The 17,822-nt window shown below is 35.0% G+C and overlaps 2 protein-coding genes across 2 annotated transcripts in view; one reads left to right on the plus strand and one right to left on the minus strand.

Moving 5' to 3' along the window:
* Nucleotides 1-209: 209 nt before the first annotated feature.
* Nucleotides 210-8,292, minus strand: LOC109051607 (GATOR complex protein MIOS). Its single transcript, XM_042773187.1, has 10 exons — nucleotides 6,927-8,292; nucleotides 6,112-6,210; nucleotides 5,731-5,985; nucleotides 3,969-4,138; nucleotides 3,777-3,842; nucleotides 3,537-3,695; nucleotides 2,584-2,736; nucleotides 1,693-1,897; nucleotides 1,467-1,596; nucleotides 210-1,081 (listed from the first exon to the last, which is right to left on the minus strand). The coding sequence occupies exons 1-10, from the start codon at nucleotides 8,230-8,232 to the stop codon at nucleotides 991-993; spliced, it is 2,634 nt and encodes an 877-aa protein (XP_042629121.1). The 5' UTR covers nucleotides 8,233-8,292; the 3' UTR covers nucleotides 210-990.
* A 3,796-nt stretch (nucleotides 8,293-12,088) lies between these two features.
* Nucleotides 12,089-17,822, plus strand: part of LOC109098767 (collagen alpha-1(XXVIII) chain-like) — a 22,522-nt gene continuing 16,788 nt past the window's right edge. Inside the window, exons 1-10 of the mRNA XM_042773192.1 lie at nucleotides 12,089-12,205; nucleotides 12,573-12,709; nucleotides 14,006-14,571; nucleotides 15,933-15,953; nucleotides 16,098-16,136; nucleotides 16,214-16,267; nucleotides 16,354-16,398; nucleotides 16,495-16,521; nucleotides 17,578-17,622; nucleotides 17,709-17,753. Coding sequence (XP_042629126.1) covers nucleotides 12,580-12,709; nucleotides 14,006-14,571; nucleotides 15,933-15,953; nucleotides 16,098-16,136; nucleotides 16,214-16,267; nucleotides 16,354-16,398; nucleotides 16,495-16,521; nucleotides 17,578-17,622; nucleotides 17,709-17,753 — 972 coding nt within the window. The 5' untranslated portion in view covers nucleotides 12,089-12,205; nucleotides 12,573-12,579. The remainder of the gene's footprint in view (nucleotides 12,206-12,572; nucleotides 12,710-14,005; nucleotides 14,572-15,932; nucleotides 15,954-16,097; nucleotides 16,137-16,213; nucleotides 16,268-16,353; nucleotides 16,399-16,494; nucleotides 16,522-17,577; nucleotides 17,623-17,708; nucleotides 17,754-17,822) is intronic.

The raw sequence follows: 17,822 nt of genomic DNA on the forward strand, positions 1-17,822 counted from the left end.
ACTACAACTTTTTTATTATTATTATTATTCTTTTATTTTTTTGCAGTAAGTAAAGATTTTAAACTTGATCTGAACAGTTTATCTCTTCATTTATGCTATTGCATCATCATGGTTGACTAAACTGAAAATCAACATTAATCTCATTGAAGCAAACAAAATGTCTCATTATGTGTTTGCATAAAGGGGGAAAAAAATACTGCATTCAAAACTCCTTCAAAAAATGTTTTAATAACATTACTCCTCAATGGAAGTTCGTTTTGCTTTTCAAAAAAATACAGACAATCATTTAAATAGTTAGGATGTTAAATTTGCATTGATTGTGCTATAAATTAAGGTAAGCACTACAAAACAGCATTACCTTTGGATCCAAAAATGCAACACTTATTCAGAACTAATGTTAAACATACATATTTTAAACATCAAAAATCTGCAAAAATCACTTTGTGTTATTTGTTAAAAGCAATTTTTAAAACAAACTGAATAGACATTTTAGCACTTTCCAGTGAAGATCATCTGACTGTATTGTAGATCTCTGACACATTAAATTTTCATCAGCTGAGGTTCAGTGTGGTAAGGAATAATATGCAATAAATACAGAATAATAAAACAATATGAATCGCTAAACTCAAGGGCAAGTAGTTATGGACCGTGTGAAAGCACTTTCTAAGATATAAACAAAACATTCCTGACATGCATTCAGACTCCTCAGGTTGAAATTACCTTGGCCTCTCTTTCCCAGTCTCTAAAGTTGATACTGAAATAGTTTTATTCACAGAACCTCCTGCTACTGGACCACAAATGCATAGGTCAGACATTCACATGGATTCTTTCTTGTCTCAGGACACACAACTGCCCATGCTTGGGTGACTTAATCATGGATAACATAATCCTAACAATCTAACCGCTTTAGTTCCTGTAACAATAGAGCACCTGTCGTCAACTTCAATACCAGTGAGGTGTGCAAGTTGGAAAACAAAGGCAGAGAGGCCTTTATACACTATCAGAAGGCACCAGGTTGCCTGTGGTGTCCAGCTGCATGCATTTACAGGTGCAGGCCGACACGGGACACTCACTGTGATCTCTGAAGGGAAAGACAATATAATGGCACTGAAAATGTTATACTTACAATAATACTATAAACCACATTTCAAAAGTTTCGTGTCTTTGGAAGATGTCTTTTAAGGCTGCATTTATTTGATTCAGTAAAAACAGCAATATTATGAAATATTAAACTGTGATGCATTTTTTCCATGATTCTCTGATGAATAAGAACAGCATTTTTTTGAAATCGTAATCTTTTGTAACATTATAAATATCTTTACTGTCACTTTTGATCAATTTAATGCATCCTATTTGAATACAAGTATTAATTGCTTTTTAAAAAAAAACTAATTTTGAACAGTAGTTTATTTGTATTTATAAGGTCATCGAATAAATGGCACAGGATGGGTGAATATGACTCTTACCTAAACCAGCTGAGCATGTGACCTGCGTGACCACCATGCCGGCAGTTGTGGCACCAGGTGAACCAGTTATTGAACTGTGCGAGTTTTTTGTCTCGTGTGAGATCAGCTTTCTCATCTGCTTTTCCTGTGCCTGATAAGATGGACCACATGAATCTCACAGTGAACTGAACATGCTTACATTATGGTATCATAATTCAAGAAGAACTTTAAATGATGCGTCTGTTACCTGGGCAGCTGGACACAGGGGTGCCCATGTTCATTAAGCAGAGGGCACAGCGCGGAAGTGGTTTACGACAGCCAGGGCAACTGGTGACCTTTGATTTGGTGGGTGAACCGCTGACCCCGTACTGACTGAATCCACGGCCCTGATGTGGTATCGCTGAGCAGCTGTATGATATAGACTTTCCACAGAAATTACAGCTCACAAACACCTGCGCAGAACATATGTACAGGAATCAGAATAAACGAGAAAAACAAAATCAGAATTAGCCAAACATAAAGACAAAAAGTATGCATCAAAAAATTATATTTAAATCATGATATATATTAAATAAATATCAAAGCTAGGGATGCACCGATAAATATTTTTATGTCTATGCTCATAATCAATATTATAAATCACTGAAATATTGCTACGGTATCTAGTTAAAAATCTAGTCTTTGTTTTATCCAGCTGTATTTACTCAACTTATAACATTCAAGTGAAAGATATAACACCAACATGTCAGGAAAAAAAACAAAAACACAATTACTGAGTTGATAAAGTTATAAGTTGCACTGAGTAAATACAGCTGGATAAAACAAAACAAAAAAAGTCTTCATTTCAGGCTGCAAAGCAACAAAATGTGATTATTTTAAAGGTGGTGATTCTTTTTTATACCTACAGTATATATATATATATATATGTATATGTGCATATATATATGTATACAAACACACACAGACACACATACACAGCTAGCTATATATGTCGGTCAGTATTAGTGATTTTGCCCAAACATTGGCCCAATCAGATTGATTATTTTTTTAAATCACTAATACTGACCGATATAAATTCACATTGATAATATCATGCATGCAAAGCCTAACAACTGGCAGAAAGAAACTTGATTCTAGCCTGTGGAAGTGGTTTTGAGCTGGGATCCAGTTTGCTCCTATGAATGTCAAATTCAGCCCGTTTATGCCAAAACCTCCAGGCATCCAACAGGTTGCGATAGTTCTCGATCCAGCACTGAACCCGAGGGTCCTTCAGCACCTCTCCTGGGGAGCCCTGCCACAACAAACAGCACACAAATCAACATTTAACCCACTCTTCTGGTAATTGTGAAGCAGACCTGAATCTACATCATTTTTCCTGGTTTAACAACACAGTCACACTTCTTTTTCTTCCAAGCATTTCTCCTCTTCTTTAGCTTGCTTTCTAATCTAGTTGTCTAATAAACCTGCCATTGTATATTAAGTATATATGTTGGCTCTGACAAATTGCTTTTGCTCCTCTTTTGTAAGTCGCTTTGGATAAAAGCACCTGCTAAATACACAAATGTAAATGTACAAAAATTAGATTCGTCCTATCCATCCATCTAACGAACATCTTCATTTGTTTGCATCTTCCTTTGTATAGATTCTGTAATATACACTACTGTTCACAAGTTTAGGGTAAGATTTCTCTGATAGAAATTAATACTTTTATTCAGCAAGCATGCATTAAATTGATCAAAGGTGACAGGAATTACATTTTTTTTCTAATTCTATTTCAAATAAATGTTCTTTTGAAATGTCTATTTATCAAAGAATCCTAAAAAAAAAGGTATCACGGTTTCCACAAAAATATTAAGCAGCACATTCAGCTTTGCATCACAGAAAACTACATTTTAAAATACATTCAAATAGAAAACAGTTATTTTAAACTGTAATAATATTTCACAATAATACTGTTTTTACTGTATTTTGTCCTCCTTTCAACAAAAAACTGAACCGACCCCAAACATTCATCCATCCATCCAAGAGCAGATCATTCTCTTATGTAGCTGTTTTTATCATATATTGTTCTGTTTCTGGACATTCACTTACTTTGAGCATGCAGAAACTGGCCGTCTGCACGTCTCCGGTTCGGTCTACATAACTCTCCATAAGATCTACTCCATCTTTCGTCAGTCCTGTCAGCAGGATGCCCTCCAGATTACCAGCCTCCTTCATATCATAGGTCAGCTTGTCTATGTAACGAGGCAACTTAAGGGAGGAAAAATGACAGTATATTATATAGTGCACGTGAATGAGACCTGGATAAACTCATTGGTGAGCAGGTCTTACCTGAGCGTCATTTAGAAACATACATGCAAATGCCACCCTGTCCCTGACAGCCACACGACTCTCATACTGGAATACACAAAACACACTTTTTATTAAAGCACTAACCGGAATATACAGCTATTACAACTGCATATTGTAAATTCATTGCAACACTGAATATTCATTTAAGCACAATACATTTCATAAACATACCAAGACCGCATCATAGGTGCCAGGTTCACTGGTGAGGAAGGCAAACATGATACACAGGTACGGCTTCTTCAGCTGGAGTCTGAGAGAGCTGCACATCTCTCTCCACAGGGAGTTCTTCTCATCAGTGTAGCCCGACAGAGCCATGGCCACCACGTTCAGGTTCAGATCACCTGAGCACAACAGAAAACAAACAGAAAACAAGATGCATTTGGCCTTTTCCAAGATCAAGGTTTTTATAATGAACTAAAACTAAAACCAAGAAAAAACATTTTTGACACAAAAATATATATATATATTTGTGTGTGTTGTGTGTGTATATATATATATATATATATATATATATATATATATATATATATATATATATATATATATATATATATATACACATATGCCTTTTAATAAGTTTAACTTACTAGTTTAACTAGTTACTAAAACAATAACTAAACTAAAACTAATAAATAAAAATAAAACAAACTACATAAACATATATTTAAAAATACTCACCCAACCCAAAAACACCAAACAAAATTACTAAAATGTTAATATGTTAAATGCACACACATATATGTATGTAAAAAAAACTGTGTGGAACTTTTGTGTTCTAAGGAAGACAGAACAATGTATGCCATTTGGATGAGTTCAAATAAAACACAATGCAAAGACAAAAGCCTTATGGCAGTAGGTGTAGAAAAAACCCACACCCCTTGAAAAGATTATAAAAGATTAGATCTTTTTCCCAAAGCCAAAACAAATTATTCTTTAAGCCCAAACAACGGGCAATTATGAATAATAAACATACAGCCCCATATGCCGTATGCATCTGCGGCTTTAGGGCTTTTAGTATTAAACAGCTATCATTGTGTAATGTAAGCCATGCTTTTGTCATTTTGTCAGTATATAAAGAACAATTTTGATTGCAAACAGGCAGCCAATGGCATGTTTCTGTCTTGCCTGGATTTCACACAGTCCTTCTAACATTTATCCAAATGTACAGAGAGGACAGGACTTCCTGTAAATCCCCTAGGGGAACATGAACATATATCTCTCGATATAAACAAGTTATTCAAAACTGTTCCGATGTCATCTCCAATTTAAATGACTCCCTAATAGAGATAAATTATATATCATCATCAGCCAATAGAGGCAAGTTTTTAAAATGGCACTTACGTGTCCAGGTAACATTTCTACCCAAAATTAAAGAAAGAAAAACAGAAATGTACATTTACATTACATTTTCGTTTAAAGTTGAATTAAAAAAATAAATAAAATAAAACAAATAAATAAAAAACACTATATGGACATGTTTAAAAAACAAATAATAATGAAAATTATTACAACTTTTACTAAAATTAAAGTGAAACCAAAATATAAAAATAAACGCAAAATATTAACAAAAACTAGAATAGTATATTTATGATATTTAAGTAACACTGAGATGTTATATATATATATATATTGTTTTATATATGTATAAGATATTTTATATATATTTGATTTTATTGCATAATTTTTTTTCTACAGTAATAAGAACTATGGAGGTAAATGCTTACTTTATACGAAAATAACATCAATGTGCAAAAAAAAAAATCTTTAAAATTTGCTTAATTTTTGCTACAAAATATAATTCCTTTTCTCTTCCCCCCCTTTAGATTTCTGGGTTTGAAAAGACAAGGGCCGGTTCTTGACAGGCTTTGTGAGATTGTGAGTTTTATAGTCACTGTCCCTGGCAGCACAATGTTCCTCCAGTCCAGTCCTGTACCTTTCTCTGCTGAAGCTCCTTTGTTCAGAATCTGAATGGCCCGTCGGATGTCCAGGTTAAAGAGAGCGACAGCAGCGGCTCTCTCCCACTCGCCCTCCTGCTCCAGAGACTTCAGGAAGGGCTCCACATCGATGTCGGGCCCTCGACTGATCCAGCCACACAGCTGCAGAGCCAGACTGCGCTCCTCGCTGTGGTACCGCGGTACATCGGTCTGCCTGTCTGAACCCGACCAGCAGCGCCGGGTCTCTGTAGTGCCTGAGAGAATGAGATTTCTTTAGAGGGCCTCCAATGACAGAAACCATGAGGCTGACTGAGGTTTTTAGCAGATGTCTGTGAGAAATACTTCTACTGTACAGAGTATATACGGATATTACCACTTACCAGAGCTGGACTTGACGATGTTTTTGATGCCTGAGTAGATGAGTGACTGTTTATTGCTCTGTTGCTTCTGCTCCACATTTTCAGTGTACTGCTTCATAAGTAAAACTTGCATAGGAAATATGGAGATATCAAAGAGAACAACACCATATAGAAAAGAATATGACAACAAAAATGAACCAATCAATCCAGGGATTTACAAATAATAAATTCATAAAAATTATGAACATTTCTCAAAAGAATTTCATGGTAATTCAGTTGTTAAAATTGATTTCTTAATTTTTACAATGTCTAGTCTCAAGTGAAATTACAGTATGTGTGTGTATGTATATATATATATATTACTTTATTATTATGATTGTCTATTCAAAAGTTATATATATATATATATATATATATATATATATATATATATATATATATATATATATATATATTATAGTCATAAAGTCATATAAATAATAAAATAAACCAAATATAACCAATAGTACTAATAATAAAAATATTATTATTATTATTATTATTATTATTATAATATTATAATTATATGATAATTCTATATAATACATATTATAATTTATAATAATGATCTTATATATATATATATATAGTATATAAAATAGTAACAATACAATTATAAATATAATTAAACATATATTTTATTTATGTGTTATATTATTAAATGTGTCAAGTAAACAGCAAAACATCCTGAAAAAACAAGAAATAGTTTTTAGGTAAAGATTCAACAATAACTTTGAGATATGCTTTGAAAGGTTCAAGCGTCTCCTGTAATGCCGCAGCGCTGCAGTGAAGGATATAATGGAGCGTGTACCAGAGCGACCTCAGCTGCGGGTCGTCTCCTCCGGCCAGCACATGGTTCCTCCACACCTGCACGGTGTCGTGGCCGTAATGTGACTGCGCTCGCTCCCTCATCTTAGTGGCGATGTCCTTCTCAGCAGCGGCCACCCCCTGACCGGCGTCCTCTGTGCACTCGTACAGGTGCCGCCCGCACGCCCACATCAGCGCCGTGGTGGAGCTCCAGGCCAGCGATATGCGCTCGAAGACGGTGAAGTCGTTCATGACCCGGTTGGGCGACACCACCACCATGCGGTTCTGGGCGGACGGATGCCAGGCGAAGCTGCTGATGATGCTCTCGCTGCAGGGCTGGACACTGCGCTCGATGATGGTGGGCTCCACCTCGTCGCCGAACGGCATGGGCGTGTGCTGCATGTCGTACAGCCGGATGATGTTGCTGTCCCGCGTGAGCGTGGCCAGCAGGCCCATGCGAGTGGGACACCATGCCACTTTAGTCAAAGGTTTGGGCTGCTCGGTCAAAGTAAAGACCGGCTTTTCGAATTTCCGCAAATCCCAGATAGCCACCTGGCCTTCGAAGAAGGACGCGACGCGATCCTGAAAGTGAGGATCCACCGTTACGCCCTGGATGGCTTTGGTGTTCACAAACGTCTTCTGGCTGGTGTTGCGGAGGTCAAAGATGGCCAGATTTCGATGCATCCCAGCCAGGAGTAACTTTTGATGGTCACGAGGGAGCCAACAAAGAGAAAGACACGCATCGTTCTGTCCGAGCTCGTACAGCGGTTTGGTCACCACCAACCCAGAGTCCACGTCTCCAGACAGACGAACCTTCTCAGCTGGGACCGCCTCAGGAGAAAATTTACTACTTATGTCCCATATGAGAACGGAAAAATCAGCCCGATGTTTGTCCAAACCAGCCGCCAGCCAGTTACTGTCCACCGGGTTCCACGCGAGTGTATTGCATTGTCGGGCGTGCTTGGGTACAAACTCTTTACCCACCAGCTCCTTACATTTGGAGTTGTGGCTCTGTCCCAGACTGGTCAGGACGACTCGTCCGTTGGCCTGTCCCACAGCCAGCAAACACTCAGGCTCATGTTTGGGATACCAAGCCACGCATTTCATATACGGGGTGTCAGAGTTGATGGCCAGCAGCGTAGCCGCGGTCTGCTCTGATAGCGGAAGGGCGCCGGCTTTAGTTTCCGGGCTTCCTGCAGGTCCGATCCGATACAGACTGAGTTCAGTGTCGCAGATCACATAGCGGTCTGCGTGATGGGGAGACCACAGGATATCGGGCTTATAGCCGCTCGACATGGCAGGACAGCGGTTTCTTCAGTGCAGATACCTGCGAATGATAAAGAGTCTTATTTATATAGCACTTACACATCTCACCTATCAGCAATACTTGGATGAATTCATATATTCATATACATATTACATACTATACAGTTGTGGTCAAAAGTTTTGAGAATTACATAAATATTCGTTTTCAAAAAGTTTGCTGCTAAACTGCTTTTAGATCTTTGTTTCAGTTGTTTCTGTGATGTACTGAAATATAATTACAAGCACTTCATACGTTTCAAATTACATGACATTTATGCAAAGAGTCAGTATTTGCAGTGTTGGCCCTTCTTTTTCAGGACCTCTGCAATTCGACTGGGCATGCTCTCAATCAACTTCTGGGCCAAATCCTGAATGATAGCAACCCATTCTTTCATAATAACTTCTTGGAGTTTGTCAGAATTAGTGGGTTTTTGTTTGTCCACCCGCCTCTTGAGGATTGACCACAAGTTCTCAATGGGATTAAGATCTGGGGAGTTTCCAGGCCATGGACCCAAAATTTCAACATTCTGGTCCCCGAGCCACTTAGTTATCACTTTTGCCTTATGGCACGGTGCTCCATCGTGCTGGAAAATGGATTGTTCTTCACCAAACTGTTGTTGGGTTGTTGGAAGAAGTATGCTGTTGGAGGGTGTTTTGGTATCATTCTTTATTCATGGCTGTGTTTTTGGGCAGAATTGTGAGTGAGCCCACTCCCTTGGATGAGAAGCAACCCCACACATGAATGGTGTCAGGATGCTTTACTGTTGGCATGACACAGGACTGATGGTAGCGCTCACCTTTTCTTCTCCGGACAAGCCTTTTTCCAGATACCCCAAACAATCGGAAAGGGGCTTCATCGGAGAATATGACTTTGCCCCAGTCCTCAGCAGTCCATTCACTATACTTTCTGCAGAAGATCAATCTGTCCCTGATGTTTTTTTTGGAGAGAAGTGGCTTCTTTGCTGCCCTTCTTGACACCAGGCCATCTTCCAAAAGTCTTCACCTCACTGTGTGTGCAGATGCGCTCACACCTGCCTGCTGCCATTCCTGAGCAAGCTCTGCACTGGTGGCACTCCGATCCCGCAGCTGAATCCTCTTTAGGAGACGATCCTGGCGCTTGCTGGACTTTCTTGGACGCCCTGAAGCCTTCTTTACAAGAATTGAACCTCTTTCCTTGAAGTTCTTGATGAACCTATAAATTGTTGATTTAGGTGCAATCTTAGTAGCCACAATATCCTTGCCTGTGAAGGCATTTTTATGCAACGCAATGATGGCTGCATGCGTTTCTTTGCAGGTCACCATGGTTAACAATGGAAGAACAATGATTTCAATTATCACCCTCCTTTTAACATGTCAAGTCTGCCATTCTAACCCAATCAGCCTGACATAATGATCTCCAGCCTTGTGCTCGTCAACATTCCCACCTGAATTAACAAGATGATTACTGAAATGATCTCAGCAGGTCCTTTAATGACAGCAATGAAATGCAGTGGAAAGGTTTTTTTGGGATTAAGTTCATTTTCATGGCAAAGAAGGACTATGCAATTCATCTGATCACTCTTCATAACATTCTGGAGTATATGCAAATTGCTATTATAAAAACTTAAGCAGCAACTTTTCCAATTTCCAATATTTATGTAATTCTCAAAACTTTTGGCCACGACTGTATATGTATGAGTGTATATTCTATATCATAATATAATAATATAATCTACATAATAATATAATGAAATCCTAAATAAAAAAAAATCATTGTTATGCAATCAAAAGTCATATAATTATTATTAACAACAATGAAATAATTATTTATTATTTTAAGAATTTTTATTTATTAAGAATTATAATTTATTTTTTCATTTATTATATGACTTTTGTTTTTTATTAATGATATCATTAATAAAAAAAATCATTGTTATGTAATCAAAAGTCATAGAATTATTATTAACAATAATGAAAGAATTATTTATTATTTTAAGAATTTTTATTTATTAAGAATTATAATTTATTTTTTCATTTTTTTATATGACTTTTGTTTACATAATAAATAAGAATGAAATAAATAATACTATAAAAATAATAAAAATGTACATTTAATTTCGTTATTAATTTTATTATTTGTGGAATGATTTTATTCTTGTAATATATATATATATATATATATATATATATATATATATATATATATATATATATATATATATATACAAAGATTTTTTTTTTCCCTTTATGATTTCATAATTCATACATCAAATGCTTAAAACAAACAACATTAAAGTTGCACACGAATTTAAGGGTAATGAACAAAACAAATGTTACCAAGACATTACCAAAGTTAAGAGAAAATCCAGGTTGATTGTTAAAACCACAATGTGTTAAATGTGTCGAAATAAACAGTAAATGAAATAAAATCATTAATAAGCTCTATTCTACGCCTCATGACTCTATCACCCCCGTGTTAAGATTTAAATATTAAATAACCGAAGAGAAAAATAAACCTGTTTTTTTCCTAAAGAAGTAAAGAGTGCAAATGTGATTTAAAGTTCTTATGACTTGATTTTAATAATTGTGTTAGCCGGTTAGCTATAGCTAAACTAACCATAACAACCTTTTCTAAACCGAAACAGGTGACGACAGACGCCAGTCACTTTATGAAGACACAGAATAAACCATGCTTTAAAATATAAATAAATGGCACACACAATAATCCTCTGATAAATCTTAATTATGACATAAATGTTACTTTCATGTCATAATTAAGAGAAACGTCTAAATTATGAAATAAAAATCCATTATGACATAAAAAGCAGAATTATGTCGTGACTTATGGTCTAATCATAATTTAGATTTTAATGTAAATTTCGACTTTATCTCATGATTACGACTTAATGCCATATAGTTTCACATTTTATATCACATTTTTTGTCATAATTATGACTTTCTATTTATGAATTAGTCTCATAATTTCAAGTCTTTTATCTGTTATGGTGGAAACTCTAAATTTTAATTTGAAAACTTTGACAAACATTTTTTTTGGAGAAAAAAAAGAATCACAATAACAAACATAAACAGCTTATTTTGAATTAATAAGTGAAGGTTTTTTACTGACTTCTTAATGCTCAAACTGTTTGTGTATTGTCTTCTCGTCCCAAGTCTCCTTGCTCTCTCATCTTTTATATATGACAAGTTTTTCCATGCACATAACAAGAGAAGAGATCCTGCAACACATGATTGTTTAAAATAATAATAATAATAATAATAATAATAATAATAATAATAATAATAATAATAATAATTGTTTCTCAAAAATAAATGCTAAAAGTTTGGAACCACATGCGGATGAGTAAATAAAAAGTATTTTGGGTGATCTATCCCTTTAAAAGTCTTTAAAAGGAACACTTCTGATGAGTCACATCTTTTCATCTACATGTTTTCCAGATTTCAGGAGGGTGCCATTTATATGAATTGCTGTCAAGGAACAGAAGCTTTTGGTGAAAATATTTTTGTCCTCCAAATAATCTCTCAGCATTCATCTCCAAAACACATACACATGAGAAAAGAGAAGAGTTTACATTGCTTAACTCCTGTTTAATGCCACACTGAATTACCAAAATATCTAATAAAGCTTATTTATTATATTTTTATACCATAATGCAACAGGTATACTATAAATGCATTTCATTATATTAGTGTGAGCCTGTAATTATATAAATAAACTTTTTTCTTTTTAAGTCCCCACAATTATGTCTGTCCTGTGCTATAGTGTGTGTGTGTGTGTGTGTGTGTGTGTGTGTGTGTGTGTGTGTGTGTGTGTGTGTGTGTGTGTGTGTTCAGTCAGGCATCAGATTGTTGGGTCTGTGATGTTGGGGTGATGTTCAGCACAGGACTGAAGTCAGTCAGAACAGAACGTGCTCCATACAGGAGACATGAGCATGTGAATGCTCCCTAGATTTGCATAACAGGCAAGGTAAGTGCTTTATCTTTTCTTTATATTATCGTTCTGATATTAGTTTCACTCATTTTGAGAAATTATAACCTGCTTAAAATACCATTTTACCAGCATTACATGACACAATTAAACATAGAACATTGCATCTGACCTTATTGCATGATGTATATGTGGATTTTTGATCTGTAAACAACATGCATGTTATTGTTTAAAGTGTTTTGATGCACAAGGACCAGTTTGTGGTTGAACTTCTAACACTAAAAAGTGTATATTCAACCAACAAGAAAATTAGCCATTGTGTTGGTCTTTGTAATGCAGAATGTGCACCATGAACAGTTTTAAGATGCACAGAAGGTCTGAAAGTTTTTCTTTGAATGTTTTTAAGGTTAGACATGAATGAAAGCATGGCCAAAGGGTTTTCTCTGTGCCTGTTGCTTTGGCTGCTTGCACCTGCGACCAGATGCCAGAACAGAAGACAGTTTGGAGAAAGACTAAACAACCTCAACACAAAACAGGACAATGGTAAACGCATCAGTGTTTCATTCGGTGTCAGAGTATCTTTTATTGAGTTGGCTTAGTATTGCATGTACAAAAATTAAAGTTAGATATCTTTAATACGTAAATAGTTTCTCCTAGATAGAAATGAGATTAAATACAATACTTTTCTCATGAAAGTCCAAAAGTCTCAAGACAAACCAGATAAGCTTGATAATATATTTTTGATAAGTATTTTTAGACTCAATTAGAAAAAAGGCAAAAATAATTAACTTACTGGTCACAGATGTTTGTACCCCATCACTCTTAACCCAAATCCTACTGTATCATATGTGACCCTGGACCACAAAATCAGTCTTAAGTGTCTATTTTTCAAAATTGAGATTTATATATCATCTGAATAAAAAAAACTTTCCATTGATGTATGGTTTGTTAGGATCGGACAATATTTGGCCGAGATACAACTATTTGAAAATCTGGAATCGGAGGGTGCAAAAAAATCTAAATACTGAGAAAATCGCCTTTAAAGTTGTCCGAATTAATTCTTAGCAATGCATATTACTAATCAAAAATTAAGTTTTGATATACTTACGATAGGAAATGTAAAAAATATCTTCATGGAACATAATCTTTACTTAATATCCTAATGATTTTTGGCATAAAAGTAAAATCTATAATTTTGACCCATACAATGTTTTTTTGGCTATTGTTAAAAATACACCCCAGCGACTTAAGACTGCTTTTGCGGTCGAGTGTCACATACAGGTATATGCATGTGCATGTGTATATATAGAGAGAGAATTTGGAGCTCAACATTTTTTCAAAATGTACAAAAGTATGCAATTTGATGCAGATGTTGATGTTGTCCTCATGGATCATATTTGATATGTTTTAAAAAAAAATAAAAAATAATAATAAATATATATATATATATATATATCTATATATATATATATATATATATATATATATATATATATATATATATATATATATATATATATATATATATATATATATATATATATATATATATATATTTTTTTTTTTTTTTTTTTGAGTTAAGCTCCAAATTCTCTTACATCATACTATAAGTCTGTCACTGAGGTTTGCAAAAAAAAAAAAAAAAAACATATGCAGACTTTGTCTGAAGATTCAATAAACTTCCTTTTTTTTTCAAAAAAAAAAAAAAAAAAAAAAAACGGTGATTCTGAAGAAACTTTTCACACTGTAAAGAACCTTCTGTGCAATGGAAACGTTCCATGCATGAACTATAATGCCAATAAAGTGTGTTTATGGTTTTTTTTTTTTCTCTGGTTTCAGAGTTAGTATGCACACTAGAGATTGCATTCATTCTGGACAGCTCAGAGAGTGCGAAGAGCCCTCTGTTTAATCAAGAGAAAGAGTTTGTGCGCTCCTTCAGCAAGCAGGTAATGCAGATGAAGGTGCCTGACTGGCATCTGAAAACCCGTATGGCGCTCATCTACTACAGCAGCTCAGTCTATATCAACCAGCGCTTCAGAGACTGGCAGGACCATGACGTCTTCCTGAGTAGATTGGTGGATGGCATCTACATCGGCCAGGGAACATATTCGACATACGCCATATCCAATGCCACTCAACTCTTTACCAGTGAGACCAAAGTGCAAAGTGTGAGGGTGGCTTTGCTCATGACCGACGGCGTCGACCATCCGCGGAATCCTGACATCATGAAGGCGGTCGCCGAGGCTAAACGCCACAACATCAAGATCTTCACAATTGGCTTATCAGGCTTGGCAAAGGATAACGTGAAGCATGCCAAACTGCGTGCCATAGCGAGCAGCCCAGCGGAGCAGTACTGCCACAGCCTCATGGACCCCAAGCTGAAGGAACGGCTCCTGCAGCAGCTCGTGAGACATTCACCTCATCTGTCAGACTTCATAGGTTTAGCAAAACCAGACATGTATAAATACGAATAAATAATATATTAAAAATAAAAGAGTAGGTGAAAAACAAAAACAATCATTTGTGAATTGAGAAATGAGTTAATACCTTTTAACACATATCTTTTCAAATATTTTCAAGACCTGCATGTCCCTTCAATCACTGCTGAGATACATCAGCATTTTGCATCAGATGAAGTCTTGATTTTATGGGCTTCCAAGCAAACACACAAAATCTTGTGCAACAGAAAGGAGTATGCAAATATAAATTATTAATTAGTATAATATTTTTTTATAATTAATATTTCATTAAACACACACTTAATTCATATTAATTAATTACTATTAATTATAATTAAAATGTATAATAATATTAAATATCTAATATAAAAATCTATATAAAATTCTATAAATATGATAATGTAATATAAAATGATATATAGATATATACAAACTATGCAAACACACAGAATGTGACGTGAATTATTCTGATTAAGATTTATAAAAAAAATTACAAATCTAATATAAAAGGATTGTATAAAAATATTAGTAATATATCATTAGTACTATATTTTTATTTAAACTTTAATTAATTGTGCAGCCTTAGACCTAAAAAAGGGAACTGAACAAACAAACAACTAAAAATACAAATGACCCACCAATACTCTGGAGTAGGCAGTTTTGCATTCCAGACACACATTTCAATAAAAAAAAAAAAAAATAAAAAATCTAAAGAAACAGAATAGTTTCAAATAATTCTGAATTTAAATTGCTTGAATGCTTGAAATAAAAAGTTCTTGGTTGTTATATCATCAAAAAAAATGTAAATTATATTAAAGCCACCCATAATTCTAAATTCTGAATAGCCATGTTCGAAGACAACATAAAATGCTGATAAACACACACCCATATTGCATAAATGGGGAGCAATATGCTAATAAGTGCTGAAAACATCTTAGCATACACATACAGTAGACACACTTTCATATAGACTCCAGCTGAAATGCTACTCATTCCTGTTGCTTTGATATAGCTCTTGTTTTCTTTTTCACAGCCTACAGAAAGCATTGCTGTTATTTTGGGTCAGACAATAAATGGGTGTTTAGATTTGATTTGTGAGGTTTCATCAGTGGGTTTTGGGGGATTTTCACAGAAGGGGCTGCTGCTTGCAAAATGTCAAGCACTGTCTGTGATCGCACAATGCGAGCCTCTTAGAAATGCATCATAAAGTTTCCTGTCCCGTGCACTGGATTTAGCAATAAATTTAATTTGTTTTGGTGCTGTCACAGATTTGTGTTCTAAATCTAATTTCTCTTCATTTTTCTCAGGAAATAATTGCAAAGAAAGAAGTAAGTACTGAACTATCAAGAAGATTTGACTTCATTAAGAAAAGCATATTACACCAAAAAAGCTTAACTCTTAAACAATACTGATTGCTAACCAAGTTTTTTTTTATTTATTTATTTTTTTATTTTTCGTATTTCTCCTGCTAGTGTCTGTGTTTGTGTGAGAGAGGTCCTCCAGGAGCTCCTGTGAGTATCGTTGAGATGAAATTGAGGCCATTTTTGTTCATTAGTGTGATTCCTGAGAAAAACTCTACTTTGTTTAGGGTAAAAAAGGAGAGCAAGGTTATAAAGGAGCACATGGTCAAAAAGGCTCAAGGGTGAGAGTGAAAATAATTACCAATAATAATAATGATTAGATCTGTAGTTTAAGGTTGTTGACTCGTTGGTCTGACTTATTTTACAGGGGGAAACAGGAGCAAGTGGTCTTCCAGGAATCAATGGTCCAGAGGTACGTCGCATCTTCGTATGATCACTTTATACAGTCTGTGTTATAAATGACTCTCTGACCAACACTGTTCTTGTTCCTGGTACCTCTCATCCACAGGGAAGACCTGGGTTCAAAGGTGATAAGGTGAAACCTCAGAGTTTTATATTTCACATATACATATGTTATTGCAATGAATTCTTTGACAGCCACATCCAGAATGATCTTCTGATCAGCTAGAGAAACTATTGGACATAAGAAAGGGATAATCAATGGCTAGCTGTGCACTAAATAATTTGAATGCACGACGTGGAGGCGAAGAACCACCCGACGTGCAGCGAAGTGCATTCAGATCATTTAATGTACAGCTAGCCGTTCATTATCCCACTTATGTCATGGTCATTTGCCAGCATTCACATATTAAAGATGTTAATAATATCTGTGCTGCAATTTTTGACCGGAATGATAACAATGACGGTTATTTTTGTCAGTTCCAACTTGTTAAATGTTACTATGGTTACCAATGTTTATAGGAAGCACATTTATATAGAATGTGATTAAACTGACCTGGACTACCTGTGCAGTTAAACTAATTTAACCTGCCGACCAATCAGGATCGAGTATTCAGACAGACCATGGCATAAGTCTGGATAATGTATATACTACCGGTCAAAAGTTTGGAATATATATATATATATATATATATATATATAAATTTAATTAACATTAACTTAAACTCAAAAATGAATAAACTAAAATATCAAAAATACACAAAAAAAACAACTAAAATAATTGTTTTCTATTTAAATATAGTTTTTTAGATCTACCAAATCAGCATAATTGAATGATTTTTGAAGGATCATGTGATACTGAAGACTGGAGTAATGTTGCTGAAAATTCAGCTTTGCATCACCGGAAAGAAAAAAATGAACATTCAAATATATTCAAATAATAAACAGTTACTTTAAATTGTAATACAATTTCACAATATTACTATTTTTTACTGTATTTTTAATATAATAAATGCAGCTCTGGTGAGCATAAGAGACTTCTTTCAAAAACATCTTAATTATTCCAAACTCTTGACTAGTAGTCTATGCAAAATATATGCACATATAATACAAGGGCATATTTTCACTGGAATTATGTTCAAATGTATTCTGTTCCACAATGCAATCACTAAAGTCTTGAGTCATGTTTTAGGGGAATCAAGGTAACTGTGGACTACCAGGACAAAAGGGACATAAGGTATGTCTTCTGTACTGTCCTAAAAATATCTGTAATCTAACACACAGAATGCATGATTAATACACTGCTTTTATTGCATTTCACAGGGTGCTGAAGGACCTCCAGGGCCAGGGGGCCCTAGAGGATTGCAGGCACAGTATAAACATTTACCTCTTTACATGACATATAACATGTCACACTGAAGGTTTCAGCTGGATGCA

Source organism: Cyprinus carpio, chromosome A16 (genome assembly GCF_018340385.1).
Source record: "Cyprinus carpio isolate SPL01 chromosome A16, ASM1834038v1, whole genome shotgun sequence".
NCBI classification, from domain to species: Eukaryota; Metazoa; Chordata; class Actinopteri; order Cypriniformes; family Cyprinidae; genus Cyprinus; species Cyprinus carpio.

What these genes read in the sequence shown, in the direction of transcription:
- LOC109051607 (XM_042773187.1), bottom strand. Translation starts at nt 8,232, where the DNA reads ATGTCGAGCGGCTATAAGCCCGATATCCTGTGGTCTCCCCATCACGCA. An exon ending in GCTCAAAACCACTTCCACAG is followed by an intron (nt 1,898 to 2,583) that starts GCTAGAATCAAG and finishes TGTTCTGCGCAG; the next exon opens with GTGTTTGTGAGCTGTAATTT. An exon ending in CCCTGTGTCCAGCTGCCCAG is followed by an intron (nt 1,597 to 1,692) that starts GTAACAGACGCA and finishes CCATCTTATCAG; the next exon opens with GCACAGGAAAAGCAGATGAG.